Genomic DNA, 20,491 nt, shown 5'->3' on the forward strand with positions numbered 1-20,491 from the left:
CTAAGGGAATGTGCCTTACAACTTGCCAGATCTGGAGAATCCAGCAGGAGGCCGACAGGGACCCTGGCGCTTAGGTCAGAGAGGAGAGAGAAAGGGGGAGTTCGGGGTGGGGGAACGCGGGAGAGAGAGAGAGAGAGAGAGAGAGAGAGACGGCGGCGGGAGCGAGTTTAGGGTTAGGCACCTCCTGCGGCCAATCCCGCCGAGTGCGTGCCTTCGTGCCTCCTCCATCCAGGGGCTGCCGCCGGGATTGCACAGCTCGGCGCTGAAGCAACTTTTGCAAGGAGGCGAGAGCTTCCATAAGGAAGGAGAAAAGGACCCGTCCCTGGAGGGGGGGTGGGCGAGGGAATTCCTGCTTCCGCACACACCCCACCCCTCCCCTCCCCTCCGCCTGGCACAGGGACCCTTTAAGGGGAGGGGGCAGCGCCTGGAAGGCTTGGCTAGGGGATGACTCGGGATTGGGCCGCTGGGGCAGCCGCCTTAGGTGCACCACCGGGAGGAAAACACGGGCCGGGCTTTAAAAAACCAAAACAAACCCAACTCGGCGCAACTTCGGCGGAGGCGAGCGAGCCGATTATTCCCGCCGCCGTTTCCTTTTCCTCCCGGCTGCCTGCCTGCTCCCCCCATCCGTGCTCCGGGCGTGGAGTGAACTAGGATGGTGGTGCACAGCGCCGGGGCTGGCTTGCTGCTCAACTGTCTCCTCCTCCTGCTGGCTGGAGCGAAGCAGAGCCGGGATCCCGCTGCAACCAGCTGCCAGACCCACAGGAAAGTAAGTTCACTCCCGGGGGAGGGGAGAAGTCCCGGTGGGGGTGCGGGTGGGGTGGGGGAGAGACTGTCTCCTGCAAACTTGGGCAGGATGGCGCGAGGCCAGCAGAGTCGCCTCGAGACATTTTCTCCCAAACTCGGGTGTGCAAGGCACCTTCCCTTTTCTAGGGGGCTGGAGGAGAGCAGCGCCAGAAAGTGGGGTGTGGGGGACTTAGCTGCTCCGCTGTTGTATCTACCCATCGCACTTTCGCATGCACGAGGGAAAGTTTTGCTGCTGCTCCTTTGCTGTGTGTTTTTTTCTTTTGCAAACTGAGTTTCACGCTGGGTGCTGGACTTGTCAGCAGGAATTTTGCAGGAGGGGAAAAGTGCTGCCGGCAAACTGGGCTGCCTCATCCCGCCCCACCTTCGCTTGCAAGGCAGCCCCACCAGTGTCATGCGGCACTTTTAAATGGGTGTGTTGGGGGCATAGGCTGGGGAGAGGGCAGGAGGAGCCCAGAAGCGCCAGGAGAGCGTGTCAGAGCCACGTCCGCATGCACCCTTGCCCGGGAGTGAGGCTCACCAGTCACAGCCGGGGCTGGACTTCTGGCTCCCGGTGCATGAAATCTGCACTGCCAGTTTGCGAGCGTGTGGAAGGTGTGCTGCCAGGACTCTTTGTTGCACCTCCTGCTTTGCAAGACACTTAACAGGGGGCTCCTGCTCTGGAATCTGTTGCAGCCTCGAGTTCCTTCCCCGCACGTTTTAGGAGTCATCTGCATTGAACTCAGTGGCCGGAGGGTGGGTGGGCGAGGGGAGGACTTGCTTCTGAGTAGACCCCAACCTGCCAATGTGGGATCTCGCCTCCAGCAGCTGCGTGCGAAAGGCGGCCTCGGAGGGGGAAACGCCTTTCCGAGAAGCTGAGAGAGAGAAGTGATGTCCGCCTTGGCCGTCGTTTGGGTGGAGTGATGTCTTAAAAAAAAAAAAAAAAGAAAAAGACATGAGGCTGGGGTGTAAATTAGCCTTTGATGGGATTTAGAGTGCCTTTAATGAGATCCAGCGGGGAGAGGAGATAAGGTTCAGTGGAGGTGCCAGCCTGCTGTTTGTTTGGGTCATCCACTCTTTGGTTTTGTTTACTTTTAACACTTCTCACTCCTTTGCCAATTCCTCCAACCCCCTCCTCCCCCCCCCTTTCCCCATAGCATCCCGCCAGGATGGAAGGCTGGCAGGCAGTTCTTGCATTCCGAATGCACCTCATCAGAGCTTCATTTGTTCTGTTTGTTTTATCTCCTGTTCCTTTTAAGGGAGACGTTTTGCTCTTGCACACCTTAAAAAAATGGGTAGGGATTTAACTGCGCTAAATCCTTCCTCGTACATCCCACGTTTTGCAGGCTGCTGCAAAATCTTAAACTCTAGTTAAAGTAACTTTTCTTTGCCATAACTCTTAAAAATGGGTACAGTTTTTAAACGGGTACAGTGTGCAGCCTTTACAGATTATTGGAAAAACCAAGCTGTTTTGCGGATGGTCTCTATAATCCCATACCCTGGAGAAGCTAATTGAGATGCAGAATATGAAGATACCGTGAGACATACTATGAAAAGTCTTTGGAAAAGAAGGTTGTTCGCTCCAGTCTTTAAGCATGTTTACTCAGAGGCATCCCACTGTGTCCAGCAGAGGTTTCCTCCCAAATGTTCATGGAACTGCAGCTAAGGCTGAACTCTGTGGAGTCTCTTTCTGAGTAAGCTTGCTCTGGCCTGACTCCTGAACAGCTTTTAATAAGAAGTGCAGGTGGAAGGAAATATTTCAGCCAACACCACAATCCCATGCATGCTTACTTGGAAGTCTGGGCCCACTGAAATGTTTACTTTTAAGTAAACATGCACAAGATCAGGCCGCCTGCCAGTTCCACAGAGTTAACATTTGTTTCTTGGAGCCCCATAGGTTAAAAATAAGTTACCTAGCTGTGCACAGGATCATGGCCATTGCTGATAGGAGCAGAGGGAGAAATCCCAGAAAAGGACAGCTAAAGGAAACCAGCACAGAGAGAATTTATAGCAGAGTCCACAGAACTTTTGAAAATTGTTTTTGCCATTCTAATTCTAAATGCATTCAATGGAAGCAAGTTAATATTGATCTATTGCCATGCAGCAGACTGGGGCATGAGACAGTTAACGTGACATTAGAGCAGTGTATCGTGATGCATTAGGCCCTTCCTGTGTGGGTCATCTGGAAGCACAGTTGACAATGACAGAAATAAATTGGCATTTAACAAAACAAGCTGTAGAGACACTGGACTCAGTCCAACAAAAGTTAGTCACAAGCAGCAGCTTTATCTTATGTGCATTTATTCAGAAGTGAATCCCACTGAGTTTAGTGGCAGTTACTCTCAAGGAGGCATGCACAGGTTTGCAAAGCTGTACTGTACAGTAGTTCCCTTGAAATTAATGAGACTTGAGGTAGTCCCCAGTTCCGTTCCATTGCCTTTAATAGAACTTGGTTACCATCAAATCGTGTTTGCTTTCGTCCAGTGGGTCAATATACATCCTCTAAGCATACAGAAAATGGACAACCATGGTGGCATCTGAAACAATGGATGCTACTAACATTCATGGAGTACATGCCTGATGGCTTCAGTGTGCAAATAGGTTTGCTCAGGAGGAGATTCTTCAGAAAACCTGTTCCAAAAATAATTTAAAGGCTTTAAACTGTGTATTTAAATTGGGCCCAGAATCAAATTGGAAGCCAGTGCAACTGATAAAGCAAGGGATCATATCCTCTGTCAGCAGCAGTGCTGCTGTTTTTTGTTCTAAATTATAGTTTCTGTACACTTCTCAAGGGCAGGCCCATATGCAGGGTGCTACAGCAGTCTAATCTGAAAGTAACCAAGGTGTGTACAGCTTCTCTATAAAAGGCCATGGTTGGTGAACCAGTAGAAGCTGGGTAGAAGCACCTGTGTGGGAGCCAAGCTGAGTCCAGCAGTAGTCTCAGATTGCGCACCAACTCCTTTTATGGGGAGTGCAACTCCCTCTAGAACAGGGAATTCCTAATTTGATCTCTCATATTGCTTAAGCTCACATCCAGTCCTTCACTGGTCCCAGCCACTGATTTAGGAGCTCCCCTAGAATTGGACTGAGAGGAGAAACAGAATAGGGTATAACTGGCATCCTGATAAAAAAAGAAATTCCTTCCAGTAGCACTTTAGAGACCAACTAAGTTAGTTATTGGTAGCATCCTGATGACACTTCACCTAGAACTCTGGATGGCCTTTCCCAGTGGTTTCATGTAGATGTTGAAAAACATAGGACATAGGAAAGGGGCATCCTTGCAGAACTCTTCCAGGAGGTAAGGGCATAGAGATGATGAGCACAAGTCCTTCAGTTCTGCTTTGAGACTTGCCCTTCAGGAGTTATTGGAACCAACCACAGTAAGATGGTGCCTCCAAGCTGCTGAGAAGGGTACCATGCTTAATTCTATCAAAAGCTGCTGTGAGGTTCAACATAGCCAGCAGATTTACTTCCACTGTCTTGCTTCTAGCAAAGCTAATCTATCAGGGTGACCAGAACAGTTTCTTCCCCTGAACCAGGATGGGAATTAGACTGAAGAGAAACGAGGTAATTGGACATCCCTGGAATTGCAAGTCCAACACATGCTGTGCTTCTTTATTCAAGAATAGCATAGCCGAGACTGGTTGATGGCTAGTAAGTTCAGTAACATCTAGGAAACGTTTGTTTTTCGTACAAGCCTCACCACTGTTGAAACGCTACCTTAATACAGCAAAGTATTTGCCAACCAGTATTTACCAGCCTTCTCTGATAGCTTTTACCAACCAGAACTGATGTGGGTCTCTCCAAGAATGATGCACACATTCTCAGGGTGAACAGACTTAAAAGTACCCGTAAAAATAATACAGCATTGTCAAAAAATAATACAGCATTGTCAAAAAATAATACAGCATTTAGATACCTGCCTCATTTTATTCAAAAACTCCCCCAGTGCATTTTGAACTCAAATCTACCAAATTCTCCCCCAAACAAAACTCAGTTGTGTTTGAAACATTTTTGGGAATATTTTATCCATATAGGAACAATTAATTTAAAAATGCAGTTTTTCTAAAGCAAGAGTAGCAGATTCCTATACTCCTGGTTTGCACACAAATGTGGAAGCACTTAGTTGATCAAAGGAAGTACCTGGCTACAGTCAAGAATCCTTTTTGAGTGGGGTGGGGGGAGGATGCTGATTGTATGATGGAAGCATTTCTAACTGACCAGAAAAGTGCCCCACCTGGCTTAAGACTCTTTAACAACACTTTCATCTGCAGAAATCAACAGGTGATGCTTTTTAGCATTATCACCTGCTAATGCCTGGGCTCAAGCTGTTGTTTAAGGGCTTAAGTTGCCATCCCTAAACCCACTAACCTGAGAGTAAGCACCACTGAATTTAATGGCACTTACTTCTGAGTAGGCAAGGGTAGGATTTAAGCCTTGGTGACATAAGCTGGTTGAAAAATTGGCAGATCTAATGTGTTTCTCAAACCCCGCTAATTCTACACTAAAGTCCTAAATTCAGTTATGGAGTGGATGAGATATCACTCAGGAACTCCGTAATACAGTGGTACCTCGGGTTACATACGCTTCAGGTTACATACGCTTCAGGTTACAGACTCCGCTAACCCAGAAATAGTGTTTCAGGTTAAGAACTTTGCTTCAGGATGAGAACAGAAATTTTGCTCTGGCAGCGCGGCGGCAGCAGCAGGAGGCCTGATTGGCTAAAGTAGTGCTGCAGGTTAAGAACAGTTTCAGGTTAAGAATGGACCTCCGGAATGAATTAAGTACTTAACCTGAGGTACCACTGTATCTTCTTGGTATTCTGCCCCTATCTGTTTATCTGCCTACTTTGAACATGGATGCTTGCTCTGCAACATCAAAGTAGTGTGAGTTTCTTCCTCTTTGCAGTCTTGCCTGTGATTCTTAAGGCTGCCATTTTTATTTATTGGCGTGGCTCCTCTTCCTTTAATAGAAGCTTGATTTGCAGAAATTTAGGAGGACAAGCTTTTTCTGGCATGGGCACAAGGTGTTGCAGAAAAGCTTCTTGTCTGGTTGGCATTAGGCATGGGAGCAGGACCACTGAAAAGAGAAGAAATTGCCTGTTACATTGCTAATACATATTGTTCCCTTTTCAAGTATATTACATAAATGGCACTTGAGCCACTGTGTTTAAATCTGTGTGGTAAGGCTTGTGGTCACTGTTTAGCAAGACTACACTAGGGGAAGGGGAAGTACAGCTTTGGTCTTGCAGTCTAATAAATCAGAAAGTCCCAGTTTTGAATATTCCCTCTATTACAGTCTTTCAAGATAGCCTCAGCTCCCCATCTACAATAGGGAGATAATAACACTGACCTACTTCACAGGATTGTTGTAAGGGTTACTGAGATAACGTCACCTCTGGGCCAGCCGCTCTCACTTAGCCTTGGCACCTGCAACATGGAGATAAAAATACTGACCTAATTTACAGGATCGTTGTAATGATTACAGAGATAATATTACTGACTTTTGCAGGAACATTGTAACGATTATGGAGTTATTATATGTCAGGTGCTTTGAACACTTGAAGGCGCTATAGGAATGCTAATTAGTGGAAATTAAACGCTTGCTTCATGTTTTGCATGTGGGTTTTGTTTGCGCATGCACACCCTTTGCAAACAGAGGGTGACGTTTTGGATGCAGCTGAATCTGATACCTGTTTTGCTTGAAGTCTGGTAACCTGACCTCTGGACTTCCCTTTGCCATATGTAAGTCATATTTTATTACAGAAGCCGGACCTTCAAGTGAAATACTTACTATCTGAAGAGGAAAGGGTTCAGTATTCAATACCTGCGTCAACCTTTTCTACCTAAATAGATGGGACTTTAAAGTGTGCTGTACAGCAATAAAACACAGTTTCATTTGTTGAGGTTTTCACACTTTGAAAAGCAAGTTTTCCTCTTTCCTTTCATAATGATTCTCTTGGTTATTTATTGTAAGTAAATCAGGTCCATGCTTTGGTTCTGTAGTGGGGATTGGCTTCTGGCAGAGAGATTTATGTGGCTGCTTAGGTTTGCCACGGAGAGAATTGTATTTTAGAAGTGCTTAACTTTGGCTGGGATTTGGCCCAGGGGTTTGGTGAGGTTCTGCATTTGTGTTCAACCTGCAGCTGTGGTTTTGAAAACTCCCCCTTTAATTGCCCATAGCATAGATTAAGCAAATGCAATTGCTGTCTGAATGATGGGTGGGAGGTGAAATGTGTTCAAAGGCAGCTCATTATCTCCTGATTAAAATGTATTGCCACCTGTAGCTTTCCTTGGTGTTAAGTCCACTTCCATGAGAATGGAAGGTAAATGCTCACATTCACTCACCTTGTGCTAAGTAGCACCAGCTTCACCTGGTTAGTTAAAAAAAAGGAACCTAGACCTTAAAGGTGTATTTTACCCAGTGGTGAGCATGTTTGCTTATTTATTAAGTTTTTGTCATGCTCTTTTTCAAATGAAGGTTCCTCTCCTATTTTATGATCACATCAACTTGGTCAAGTAGGTGAGAGAGAGAGGGAGGGGCAGGCTGTCACCATTTGGGTGGCCAGGTCAGAAAGAGAGATCCTGTGCTTTCTACACAGCTATTAAAGGTGCAGGAGTCCCACCCTGTCGTCCCGTCCCCCCATGACTGCCCTAGTTCCCAGTGAGCATTATGGCTGAGTGCTATTTAAATTGGACTCTCTTCTTTGCCTTCTACATTTAGAAGAGTTCACTTCTTGGGGCACGGACCTAGCTTTTATGTTGCTCTGCAATGCACTGTGCACCTGCTTACTATATTTAAAGTTTAGCAGTAGCAGCTGACCGTGCTGCTTTGCAAATATTTTAACTTATTTTAATGCAACGTTTGCATTAGTGTTCTAAGGCCAGTTTCCATAGCCCAACTAATTGTTGCAATTTGATGCGCATGAATGTAATAGTAAACCTCTAACGTCACCTGTTCCCAAAAGAACAGATTCAGGTAGGTAGCTGTGTTGGTCTGAGGCAGTTGAAATATATAAAAAAATAAAAATAAATCGCCCAGTAGCACCTTAGAGACTAACTAAGTTTGTTCTTGGTATAAGCTTTTGTGTGCATGCACATTTTTTAGATACACTGAAAGAGAAATCACCAGACCCTTATATATAGTGGGAGGGTGGGGTGGGGTTTTTCTCAGGAGGGTAGTAGTGGTTGTCAACAGGTTTACCATAACCATTGAGTCAATCACCCATCTCCTACTACCTTCCTGACATCTGATGGGAGGGCGTTCCACAGGGCAGGCACCACTACTGAGAAGGCCCACTGCCTGATTCCCTGTAACTTTGCTTCTCGCAGTGAGGGAACCGCCAGAAGGCCCTCGCAGCTGGACCTCAGTGTCCAGGCAGAATGATAGAAGTGGGGACACTCCTTCAGGTCTATTGGGCCGAGGTCGTGCGGCTTTAAAGGTCAGCACCAACACTTTGAATTGTGCTCGAAAATGTACTGGGAGCCAATGTAGGTCTTTCAGGACCGGTGTTATATGGTCTCGGTGGCCGCTCCCAATCACAATATTATATTGAATATTGGTCAAGTATATAAAGCCTGGTTTTGCAGAGAGAGTTGTGCCAGAGGTCCCCAACAAAGGCTTGACTTAATACCCTGACATGTCTGTGGAGGTGCCTCTGCCCCACTGAAAAGGGGGTTGGACTCGATGGCCCTTGTGGTCTCTTCCAACTCCATGATTCTATGATTCTATGATTCTATGAAAATGCTGTGGGGCTGGTGTTGCTCCTTTCAAACTGGCCCTGTTATTCTACCTTTAACATGATTTGCAGGTGGTGATGTTTTATATCCATGCCCAAAAGCTTGCCCTTGCAATTCCAGCATATAATGCTGCTGTTAGAGACACAATAATAAGTCACAGGACTTCTTTTTGGCAACTCTAGGTATCAGGACCAGCCCAAGGCACTTCACTGTCTGAGTGGACCTGCAAATATTTCCCATTCCATGCCCTGCCCCAGGAGAGCCCACTTTGCAGCGAAGGCAAACATTATTTAAAGTTAAAACGCAGCCAGTGACACACTCAGCCTGACTTTGTCCCTTTGTCTTGGAGGGCATCTGATGGTGTGGGGCAGAAGGATGGTGGCAGCTGTGGGGGAGTGAGGTTGATCTGCCAGCCTTCTTCATCCACTGTCTGAATGGGGAAGCTCACCATGAGTTGGCCCTTAAATAAATTGGACGCTTGTAGCTTGTGCTGCTGTGATAGCTGTATGGTTGCTTCCTGGTGCCTCCTGAATCTTGTATGCTGCAGTTGCAGCGCTTGTCCAGTGGGTGAAGCTAAGCCACTTGGCTTAAGTGGAATGGAAGAGGGCAGAGCAAACTTTCTGGAAAGAATTGAGTGCCTGCTCCGAAACGAAGGGTGTGCGCATGTGTGACCATGATTGCTGTAGGGTAGGAGCAGAAATTGGCTGCCTCTCCTACCACATTGCTAGCAAGTGACCCTCTCGTGTAGTTTTAAATAAAAAGGAGGTAATGCCCTACACAAGGGACGCAGGTGGCACTGTGGGTTAAACCACAGAGCCTAGGGCTTGCCGATCAGAAGGTCGGCAGTTCGAACCCCCGTGACGGGGTGAGCTCCCATTGCTCGGTCCCTGCTCCTGACAACCTAGCAGTTCGAAAGCACCTCAAAGTGCAAGTAGATAAATAGGTACCGTTCCGGCGGGAAGGTAAACGGCGTTTCTGAGCGCTGCTCTGGTTCGACAGAAGCGGCTTAGTCATGCTGGCCACATGACCCGGAAGCTGTACGCCGGCTCCCTCGGCCAGTAAAGCGAGATGAGCGCCGCAACCCCAGAGCTGCCCACGACTGGACCTAATGGTCAGGGGTCCCTTTACCTTTACCTTTATGCCCTACACAAAATGTTCTTGGCTTCATAGAACTGTCAGGTAATAGGAAGTCACCAAACAGTATTTGTCGGAGTCATTTAATCAGGGTCACAGCCAGAGTTGTTGGTGTGTGCTGCATCGGCACAGACTTCTAAAGTTGGTTCGTACTAACATTATTTTGGCTAGGAATGTTCCGTTGTCATTTTCATCTTCTTCTTCTTCTTCATAATGGCAATTTGTGTGTCCGTGCTTCTTACTTGAGTACTTTTTTTGAACTGAAGCTCAAAATGTAAGGTGTAAGTCTGCTATGTGTTTATGGTTTGCTGTGCTGGACAGCAGCAGTTTTCTCTCTTGCTTTGAGGTTGGAACCCAGATCCTGCCTCCTGACCAGCATCTTGCCTGCTGCGTACCTGGGACATTTCAAATTGTCTATCCCTGGCTATGTGGGGGCTAGTTCTTAGGTGGTAATAATAATAATAATAATAATAATAATAATAATAATAATAATAATATAATTTATTCCTGCCCCGCCCATCTGGTTGGGTTTCCCCAGCCACTATGGGTGGCTTCCAACCAAATATTAAAAACAATACAGCACCAGACATTAAAAAATTCCCTAAAAATTGCCTTCATTGTTTTGACATCTGCTGGGAGGGCATTCCACAGGGCAGGCGCCACTACCGAGAAGGCCCTCTGCCTGGTTCCCTGTAACCTCACTTCTCGCAGCGGGGGAACTGCCAGAAGGCCCTTGGCGCTGGACCTCAGCGTTCAGGCTGAAAGATGGGGGTGGAGATGCTCCTTCAGGTATACAGGACCAAGGCCGTTTAGGGCTTTAAATGTCAGCACCAACACCTTGAATTGTGCTCGGAAACGTAATGGGAGCCAATGAAGATCTTTCAGGACCGGTGTTATATGGTCTTGGAGGCCACTCCCAGTCACCAGTCTAGCTGCCGCATTCTGGATTAATTGTAGTTTCCGGATCACGTAGCCCCACGTAGAGCGCATTGCAGTAGTCCAAGCGGGAGATAACTAGAGCATGCACCACCCTGGCAAGACAGTCTGTGGGCAGGTAGGGTCTCAGCCTGCATACCAGATGGAGCTGGTAGACAGCCGCCCTGGACACAGAATTAACCTGTGCCTCCATGGACAGCTGTGAGTCCAAAATGACTCCCAGGTTGTGCACCTGGTCCCTTCAGGGGCACAGTTGCCCCATTCAGGATCAGGGAGTCCTCCACACCTGCCCACCCCCTGTCCCCCAAGAACAGTATTTCTGCCTTGTCAGGATTCAACCTCAATTCGTTAGCTGCCATCCATCCTCCAGCTGCCTCCTAGAGCAATATAGCTTTCTCTCCCCCATCAACTTCGCCCTACACGGCTGCCGTTTTTTGTTTTTTTAAAAAAATTCCACTACATTTTGTGAAAAGAACCACTAATGTTTTGACTCCCCCCACTGTTGTCTTTTAGAAGAGCCGTGTGGGGAATGGCAGGCAAAGAAGCCAGCACCCTTTCTGATACATAGGAATTTGCCCTGTGTGTTGAACCCAAGCTTCTCCAACATATTAGATAATACTGGCACGCGGTATTGTAGCTCTAATGTTTCCCACTAAGCAGTTTTCAAATTATCTTTGAAGGTGAAAATGATGGCAGGTTATAGGGTACTACATTCAGATATGTTCCCATTCGGATTATCAACAAGAAGAGCTTGTTGCATCTCAAACATTCCTGTGAACCCACAACACTGAATACGCTTACCAACAAATGACATGGGAAACGTTTCTTTCTAGAATGGAATGTTACTTCCTGTTTTGGACCTAGAAATGCTATTTTATCCTTTCCTTGTGGGTAGGGGGGCAGCAAGAGGCGATGAACTCTTTGGATTTCTTTTTTGTGAATAGCTTGAATTAGGTTTGCATCTATTTTTAAATGCCTAAAAAATAAAACATATTAGTGAGCCAGCCAAAATAGCTTTCCCCTGAAAGGAATGAACACCTCTCGGCTGCCAAAGGCCACTCGAAGCCTGTGTACAAGCCAAAATGAATTGGGGGAAGTTATATGTAGCACTGATTCATTTCAGTAGGACTGGTACATTAGAAGGCCAAGTGAACTGTATCCACGTTTGTCCTCCAGGCTAAGGACCTGATGTAAGTAAGCAGATCTAGGCCCTTTTCACACATCAGGTTTTTAGGAGTGCACCTAAAAATACGAAGTACGACTTAAGTCACTTCCAGACTGTTGCTGTTTTGCAGATGAGATTCAGTCATGCATTAGCAAATCACAATTAAAGTGATTTTGATGTGGCACTCTTGTGCAATATATTATTATTATTATTATTATTATTATTATTATTTTATTTATTTATACCCCGCCCATCTGGCTGGGCTTCCCCAGCCACTCTGGGCGGCTTCCAACAAAATATTAAAATACCGTAATACATCAAACATTAAAAGCTTCCCTAAACAGGGCTGCCTTCAAATAGTACTTTTTTGCTGTAAGAAAAGTAATGGGGAAGTATGGAAAGTATGGAATAGCAATTGCCTGATATGACATTGTAAAACCTTCCATCAAACTTGGTGCAAACAAACTGGGATGAATGCTCAATAAACAGTTTGCCTGAGAGTGATCTGTGATTAAACAGGTATTTAATATATTTAATGACAGGTATACCTGTCATAAAGAGCCAGGATTAACTGTAAAGGTGAAAAAAGGTAAATGACCCCCCTGGATGGTTAAGTCCAGTCAAAGGCGACTATGGGGTTGCGGCACTCACCTTGCTTTCAGGCCAAGGGAGCCAGTGTTTGTCCACAGACAGCTTTCTAGGTCATGTGGCCAGCATGACTAAACCGCTTCTGGCGCAATGGAACACCGTGACGGAAGCCAGAGCGCATGGAAACGCCGTTCACCTTCCCACCATAGCGGCACCTATTTATCCACTTCAACTGGCATGCTTTCGAACTGCTAGGTTGGCAGGAGCTGGGCCGGAGCAACGGAGCTCACCCCGTCGTGGGGATTCAAACCGCCGACATGGTGTAGTGGTTAAGAGCGGTAGACTCGTAATCTGATGAACCGGGTTCACGTCTTGGCTCCTCCACATGCAGCTGCTGGGTGACCTTGGACTAGTCACACTTCTTTGAAGTCTCTCAGCCTCGCTCACCTCACAGAGTGTTTGTTGTGGGGGAGGAAGGGAAAAGGAGATTGTTAGCTGCTTTGAGTCTCCTTAAAGGGAGTGAAAGGTGGGATATCTAATCCAAACTCTTCTCTTCATCTTCCGATCAGCAAGCTCAAGAGGCTCAGCAGCACCTGCTGTAGCTCCTTGTTGCACATGCTTTATGGTAGTTCTGGTTACTTGCTCTATATTGTACTGTTGGAATCATTGCATAACCTTCCTTTTTATTTTATTTTATTTTATTTATTTTATTTTAGCATTTGTGATTTTAATTGTTTTCTGGGTGTTTTATGTATTAGGTTTCAAACGCCTTGCTCAGAGGCTTCTTGGGCTCTAGGGAGAGTTCTTGAAGGCACCATTGCACGCCTGGGTTACTTGTTGAACTCCAAATTTAGATGAAGGAGAGGAAAATCCTTATCAAAACTGCAGGTGACACAAAACCTGAAGGGTTTGCTAGTGCCTCAGAAAATAGGTATAACATTCAAAACGACATTGGTAGAATGTGAAACTGGGTTGAAACTAACAAGATGAAATGGGGTATGGGTTAGGCTACGAGACAGGAATTGGCTGAAGGTCACCCAGTGAGCTTCATGGCGGAGTAGGGATTTGAACCCTGGTCTCTCACTCCCTAGCGATGCGGGTGGCTCTATGGGTTAAACCACAGAGCCTAGCTTGCTGATCAGAAGGTCGGTGGTTTGAATCCGCCGTTGAATCTCCCGTTGCTCGGTCCCAACCTAGCCAACCTAGCAGTTCGAAAGCACATCAAAGTGCAAGTAGATAAATAGGTACCACTCCAGCGGGAAGGTAAACGGTGTTTCTGTGCACTGCTCTGGTTCACCAGAAGCGGCTTAGTCATGCTGGCCACATGACCCGGAAGCTGTACGCTGGCTCCCTTGTCCAATAAAGCGAGATGAGCGCCGCAACCCCAGAGTCGGACCTAATGATCAGGGGCCCCTTTACCTTTACTCCCACTCCCTCAGAGTTATTGTGGAAATTAAAGGCTCTGCCAGCCGTCCATAGTCCATAGATGCCAATGGCTGACGCTGTCAGAAGCCTGTGGGAGACCTGGCTTCTATTGGCCTCATGTTGTCCTGTCTACATCCTTGTGCTCATTGGCATGGTAAACTTGAGCCTGGGCTTTACCACTTCAATCTGTAGATGTATGTGGAGGCGGGTGTCAAATAAAGGAATGCCCTCCATCGAAGAAAGCAAGTTGGTCCCTACATATAGAAGAGTAACATGTTGGGGAGAATGCTGGCCTAGAACCATTCTTTCTGACATGTCAGCCTTTTATTCACTTTCTGCATGGAAGAGCACATAAGAACCCCCCACCTGTGCTCCAAAGTGGTACACACCCCTGCATTGAGAAACCAGCCCCTTGTCTAAGAGGGCAATTGTCCCTAGTCTCACAGATGTTTCGCAGGTCCCATTTTATGCCTCAGGTTGTAAAAAGGTGGTAATATTCTTGACTTTATAAAATACAGTGGTACCTCTTGTTAAGAGCTTAATTTGTTCCAGAGGTCCATTCTTAACCTGAAACTGTTCTTAACCTGAGGCACCACTTTAGCTAATGGGGCCTTCTGTTGCTGCTGCGCAATTTCTGTTCTCATCCTGAGGTAAAGTTCTTAACCTGAGGTACTACTTCTGGGTTAGTGGAGTCTGTAACCTGAAGTGTTTGTAACCCAAAGTGTTTGTAACCTGAGGTACCACTGTATAGAAAAGTATTTGAGGGATACCCACCTAAGCGCTCTGCTTGGGTTTCGGTTTTTTTTTTTTGCTTCCATTCAAACCCCTGTTTTGTTATGCAGGGTTTAGAAAAAAGCCTATTATGAGGGAAGAGCAGTTCTGGTGGTGTAAGCGGACTGACCTCCCCTCCCCTCACCCCAACCACAAAATTTAGTTTTAAATTTGCAGTGCAGAGAGTCTTGACAGTCATCACCAATGCCCTGCATAGGACATTCATCCCAAACACAGGTCTTTGTCTCATCATGGGGCTTTCAATACATTAGATTTGAAAACAGAGAAGGGAGTTAATGAAATTCTGAGCGGTCCAGGGGGCAATACCTTTTCTTTCTGCAATGTCTTTTAGATAGACTTGGATCCTTATGTGTGCTCTTTGTCACATAAAGATCAGGCTTGTTTAAAACAAAGGAGTGTTGACCTTCCAACCCTCTCCGAGCCTGTGGCGGCTTTCAGGACTCTTTGTTTGCTTTTAAGTGGGTAGGTGACACTTCTCGCCTTTCTGGGTTTTCAGTTATCTTCATTCATCTTATCACCACATGAAATAGTTGTTTTGTTTTAAAAAAATTCTTTGCCTTTATCTTTGGGTTAGGTTAGTCTCTTAGTATTAGATTTTTGAACTAATAAAAGCAAATATGGGATATTTGGAGCGTCACAATTTTTACATATTTTTGATGTTTTACAAAATCACTTGCACGTTTACTGAAATGAAACCAAAGTTCTGGCTCTTCGAAATACATTTTTAAAAAATCTTGGGGGTAGGTATTTCTGTGCTTTTACACAAAAAAACCCAAACCTTTCTGTTATCAAAAGGATATATATTTAGAGAAATGCATTGTTTTCGTATCAAATATGTGTGTACGTTGCTTATTGCCGTGAACTTTAAATGCCCATTTGTACTTCAGCTTGCATTAGACTAGTTAGCCAATCCTTTTGCTTGCCTCAGAGATTACTTTCTCTGTTTCTGCAATCTCTTGTGTAGCTGATCATTGAGGGAATAGTTGCTGGTTTCTAATATCTAGGTAAGATGCTTTTTCTGTCACTCATTTTTTTTTGGGGGGGAAGACTAGTTTTGACGCCATTTAACATTAGCACCGCACCTGCAATCACAAAGCCTAGCTCTACTTTCTCAGTCACTTTAGAGCCCAGCCAAACAACTTGTCCACCAGTTGAATATGACTGACACTGATCTCCCATGTTATCTCTCCATATAGTGCCCTGTTTTCATTGTTGTGTTTCCTTCTCTTCAGCAAAGTGAGCTGAACTCCTTCCTGTGGACTATAAAAAGAGACCCGCCGTCCTACTTTTTTGGTACCATTCACGTCCCATATACCCGGGTCTGGGATTTTATCCCTGACAATTCCAAGAGAGCCTTCCAGCAGAGCCATATTGTCTACTTTGAATTGGACCTCACCGATCCCTACACAATCTCTGCTCTTACCAGTTGCCAGCTCCTGCCACAGGGCGAAAACCTTCAGGATGTGCTCCCCAGGGACATTTACCGCCGGCTCAAGCGCCACTTGGAATACGTCAAGCTCATGATGCCTTCCTGGATGACTCCAGACCAACGGGGCAAAGGCCTGTATGCTGACTATCTCTTCAATGCCATCGCAGGGAACTGGGAGAGGAAAAGGCCGGTATGGGTCATGCTGATGGTGAATTCTCTGACTGAGGTGGACATTAAGTCACGTGGTGTACCTGTCTTGGATCTCTACCTCGCCCAGGAAGCTGAACGCCTTCGGAAGCAGACTGGGGCAGTGGAAAAAGTAGAGGAGCAATGCCACCCATTGAATGGCCTCAGTTTCTCCCAGGTAAGGGAAACTGAAGTTTTCTTCTCCTACGGTCCTATACGTCCTACAATCTATGCTTTGATAATTCTTAGTTGGCAATCCACATTCCCCTTTCATCAGAGGTTGGGGGGCAGAGACCACAAAGTGGGCAAAATATTTGAATTGGCTTCTTGCATTGGAACTCTGGAATGCTCCTTAGGGAGATTCCAGAATTTTGCTTCTTGTCAAAGAAGCAAATGTCCCGGCCTTAGGAGGTCCGGACCATAGGAGCACACTCTATCAAGACCCTCAGCATTTGAAATTTCTGGTTGCTGAAACATGTAGATAGATGCACCTTCCTCCAGTTGCAGAAAGCTGGGTTTTGCCTGCTTCTTCATGTTGTGTTTGACTTCCTAATTAATCATTGGCAACTGCCGCTTTCAACTTAAATAGGGTATTTGGCAAAGTGCTTAGTAACACTGATAGCAACACGGCATGGATTTACTTAGGAAGGGCACCTTTTAGTATAGGATATCATGGAATACGTTCAAGAATGCAACATGTTGGAGTGCACATTGACTAATAGCAAACATGTTGAACCAATTAAAAAATTATCCAGTAGCACCTTAGATACCAACTAAGTTTGTTCTGGGTATAAGCTTTCATGTGCATGCACACTTCTTCAGATACCTGAACACGAAAGCTTATACCCAGAACAAACTTAGTTGGTCTCTAAGGTACTACTGGACAAGTTTTTAATTTATTTCGACTGCGTCAGACCAACACGGCTACCTACCTGAATGTTAAACCAGTTCAACTTGTCAAACCGTCTTTGGGAGTTGTAGTTTTCTGTAGCCCACTAGTGGGGAGCCTCCCACCCATGTGCCTAATTAGACCCACATGCCCTCCTCTTTTGCCCCATGAGTCAGTTTCTGACGAGCTACACCCACCTGCCCTACACCCAGCTTCGTATAAGACGTCAGGTGTGGGGCAGGTAAGGACATAGCTCCCTGCCAAAAGTGATGTTTGTATGATTGTTGGCAGTTGGGAAGACACAGCACGACCATGCTGCGCCCATTCCCTTGCTGGTTTGATTTCAAACTCTGTGGGCAAAGAAAGTGGGTCACTTGACACAGGGTCGGATTAAGTCCTTTAGAGGCCCTAAGCACTTAAAAGATTTTTGTACCCCCATATATATCGAATTCAAAATGTAAACAATGAAAAACCATAAAATAAAATTTTACTTTTCCAAATGAAACAAAACCTACAGTAAGATGGAAGAATGGATAGTTTTCTGTATACTTCTATTTTCCATTTGAAAAAAAATTCTCCTACTTTTTCAAATTGCAAAGTCCATGGTAAATCTGGCAATGGAAAAAGGGTACCGTACTTTTCGCCCTATAGGACGCACTTTTCCCCCTCCAAAAATGAAGGGGAAATGTGTGTGCGTCCTATGGGGCGAATGCAGGCTTTCGCTGAAGCCTGGAGAGTGAGAGGGGTTGGTGCGCACTGTTACCGGAAAAATCCGAGGGCTCCCTTGGACAAAAAGTAAAGACACCAACCAGAGTAAATTGGAGCAAATCAGCAGCCTGTAGGCTTGGCCTTTATTGAACTGTTGCAACAGGGTGCTCCCCTCACTTGCAGGTGAGAGAAAAGACACAGAAAAATGGTGCGCAAGGCCTTATAAAAACTTTTGAAATCCCCCTCCTCTAGGTCAAGCCCACCCCCAGAAACATCATGCATACATTACAGAAAGGAGGGGTTGAGGGAGGAGTTGTGATGGTAACCTGAGTGTCCTGTCACCTGGCTGGTTCCCTTCTCTCCCCCTCCCCATGAGTCACTTCCAGGAGACAAAGGGGAGTCTGCAGTTTCCTGCCCCCTGAGGGAAGATCTGATCAGTGTCCTTTGTTTCAGTCCATGCTGAATCCACTCCCATATGCAAGTTCTTTGTGATCTTGATTGTCTTCTGTCTAGGACCATCAGGGTTGGCATAGCAACTGGGCAGGGCTCCTGTGGATGTGCTGGGATGCTGAAGGGATTATGGCTGCCCTGTATCAAACCTTCCCCATTTTGTAGTCCTTCCTTCATGGAGTAAAATAAAAGTGGAACAGTGCAAAACCGATGTATGGTTGATTTTCTATGAATTTATAACAGAAGCATAGCGTATGTAGTGTATGAGTGTGAGTGTGTGTGAAGTTTGTACAAACTGAATGATTGGGGTGGGGGGGTTCCTGCTACAGCACTGACCCCTCTTGCTCTCCAGGCTTCAGGAAGCTCTCCGCAAGCCTTGGGAGCCCGCGGGAGTTCCCGTCGGGCTCCCTAGGCTTGCGGATAGCAGCCTGCATCTCGAAGCCTGGGGCGCGCTGCACAGCGTGCCCCGGGCTTCGGTTCTCCGACCTGGTTTGGAGGCTGGCGGCGGGGAGAAGTGCGCTTCTCCCCGCCAGCCCCACAAGCTCGGGGGACAGCGGGGAGGCTGAGCGCCGCCATCCCGCTGTTCCCCGACCTGGTTTGGGCTTCAGGCAGATATCCACAAGGCGTGGGAGCCTGGTGGGAAGTCCCGCGGGCTCCCAAGGCTTGCAGAGAGCTGCCTGTTCAGGGGGCTGGGGTCAGGGGAAGCTCGAGCTTCCCCCGCCCCAGCCCCGCGCCTGGGGGGAAATAAATTTTTTTTTCTTTATTTCCCCCCCAAAAAACTAGGTGTGTCCTATGGGCCGGTTCGCCCTATGGGGCGAAAAATACGGTAATTCGACTTGGGTAAAATCACTCCCTTAAGAACAGAAGGAGAGTGTGCTGGATCCGACCAATGGCCTTATATCTAGTCCAGCGTCCTGTTCTCACAGTGACCAACCAGATGCCCATTATGGGAAGCAGGATTTGAGCGCAAGAGCCCTCTCCCCTCCAGTGGTTTCTGTATTCTGTATTCTGTAGCATCACCGCTTCCAACTGTGGATGCAAATCATCACCATCCTGGCCTTCGATAGCCCTCTCCTCTTCCACAAATTTGTCTAATCCACTTTTAAAGCCATCCAAGTTGGTGGCCATTACTGTCCCCCGTGAAAAGCAAGTTCCATAGTTTTAACTATGCGCTGCGTGAAGGACTTTCTGTCATCTCTCTGAGTCTTGCAACATTCAATTTCACTGGGTGGTCCCCAAGTTATCAGTGTCCCGAGAGAGGGAGAAAACCCTTTCTCTGTCGGCTTCCTGCACACCGTGCGCCATTTAAAAACTGCGTTCCAGGGGGTTGGACTACATGACCCTATGGGAGCCTTTCAACTCTACAATTCTGCAACTGAGAGGCTGGTGGAAAGGAAGTGCCTGGATTCCAGTGAGCCACAAACTCCTCTGGGAGCAGGGGGAAGGCCACCTGTCTATCCATGAATAAGATCCATGAATAACCATAGCTTAGAGGTCCCGGGCCCTGAGGAAGTCAGATTATCCTCCACCAGGGGCAAGGCCTTCTCAGTGATGGCTCCGACCTGGTGGAATGCTCTGTCCCATGAGACCAGGGCCCTGCAGGATTTAACTTCCTTCCACAGGGCCTGTAAGACAGAGCTATTCCACTTGGCTTTCAATTTGAACTTAGCCTGATCTTCTTTTCACCTCCCCCCCTCCCCCTCTCCTTTTTATGAAGATTACCTGCTCTGGGATCCCACAGCTAATTTTCCTCTGGTCTCCTTGCTGGCCCAAATAGGACTAATTTAGCCAGCTAGCCCTGGTGATCATCTAATGTTTATTGGATGGATTTCCCCCCTAAATTGATTTTTGAATTCTGAATTTATTGTTATTCACGTTTTATACTGTATTTTATGCTGTTTTTTTGTCGCATCAATTAAGTGTTTTAAATTTGTTGTTAGCTGCTCTGAGCCGGTTTTCTGAACCAGGAAGAGCGGGGTATAAATATTATTATTATTATTATCATCATCATCATCATCATCATCATCATCCCCCAACCGTTGGCGCTCTCCTACAAATGCACACATTTTGAAAACCCTTTCTCCCTCTTGGGTGCTTTAAGTGCATTCAACTGTGGATCCAGACCCTGGGGCAGTGGTTGTCCCTCCTCTCTGTTCCACCCAGGACCCCCCCCCCTTGCTCCTCCTTACCACCAGCTCCTGAGCGCCACCGAGTGGCACCTTTTTTTTTAATATGCTTTTTATTAAGTTTTCATTTTAGATACACCAACA

General features: G+C 46.5%; 1 protein-coding gene across 6 annotated transcripts in view; it reads left to right on the forward strand.

The window, feature by feature from the left end:
* TRABD2A (TraB domain containing 2A) overlaps positions 1-20,491 on the forward strand; it is a 114,806-nt gene that overhangs the window by 45,684 nt on the left and 48,631 nt on the right. For 3 of the 6 annotated variants that reach the window (XM_079959539.1, XM_079959543.1, XM_079959544.1), the window contains exons 1-2: positions 376-766; positions 15,792-16,352. In XM_079959539.1, coding sequence (XP_079815665.1) covers positions 653-766; positions 15,792-16,352 — 675 coding nt within the window. In that variant the 5' untranslated portion in view covers positions 376-652. Of the gene's footprint in view, positions 1-375; positions 767-14,523; positions 14,776-15,791; positions 16,353-20,491 lie in introns of those variants that run through there. The other 3 variants (XM_079959541.1, XM_079959542.1, XM_079959540.1) reach the window with 2 other exon arrangements.

The sequence above is a fragment of the Podarcis cretensis genome, assembly GCF_951804945.1.
Source record: "Podarcis cretensis genome assembly, chromosome: 17".
NCBI classification, from domain to species: Eukaryota; Metazoa; Chordata; class Lepidosauria; order Squamata; family Lacertidae; genus Podarcis; species Podarcis cretensis.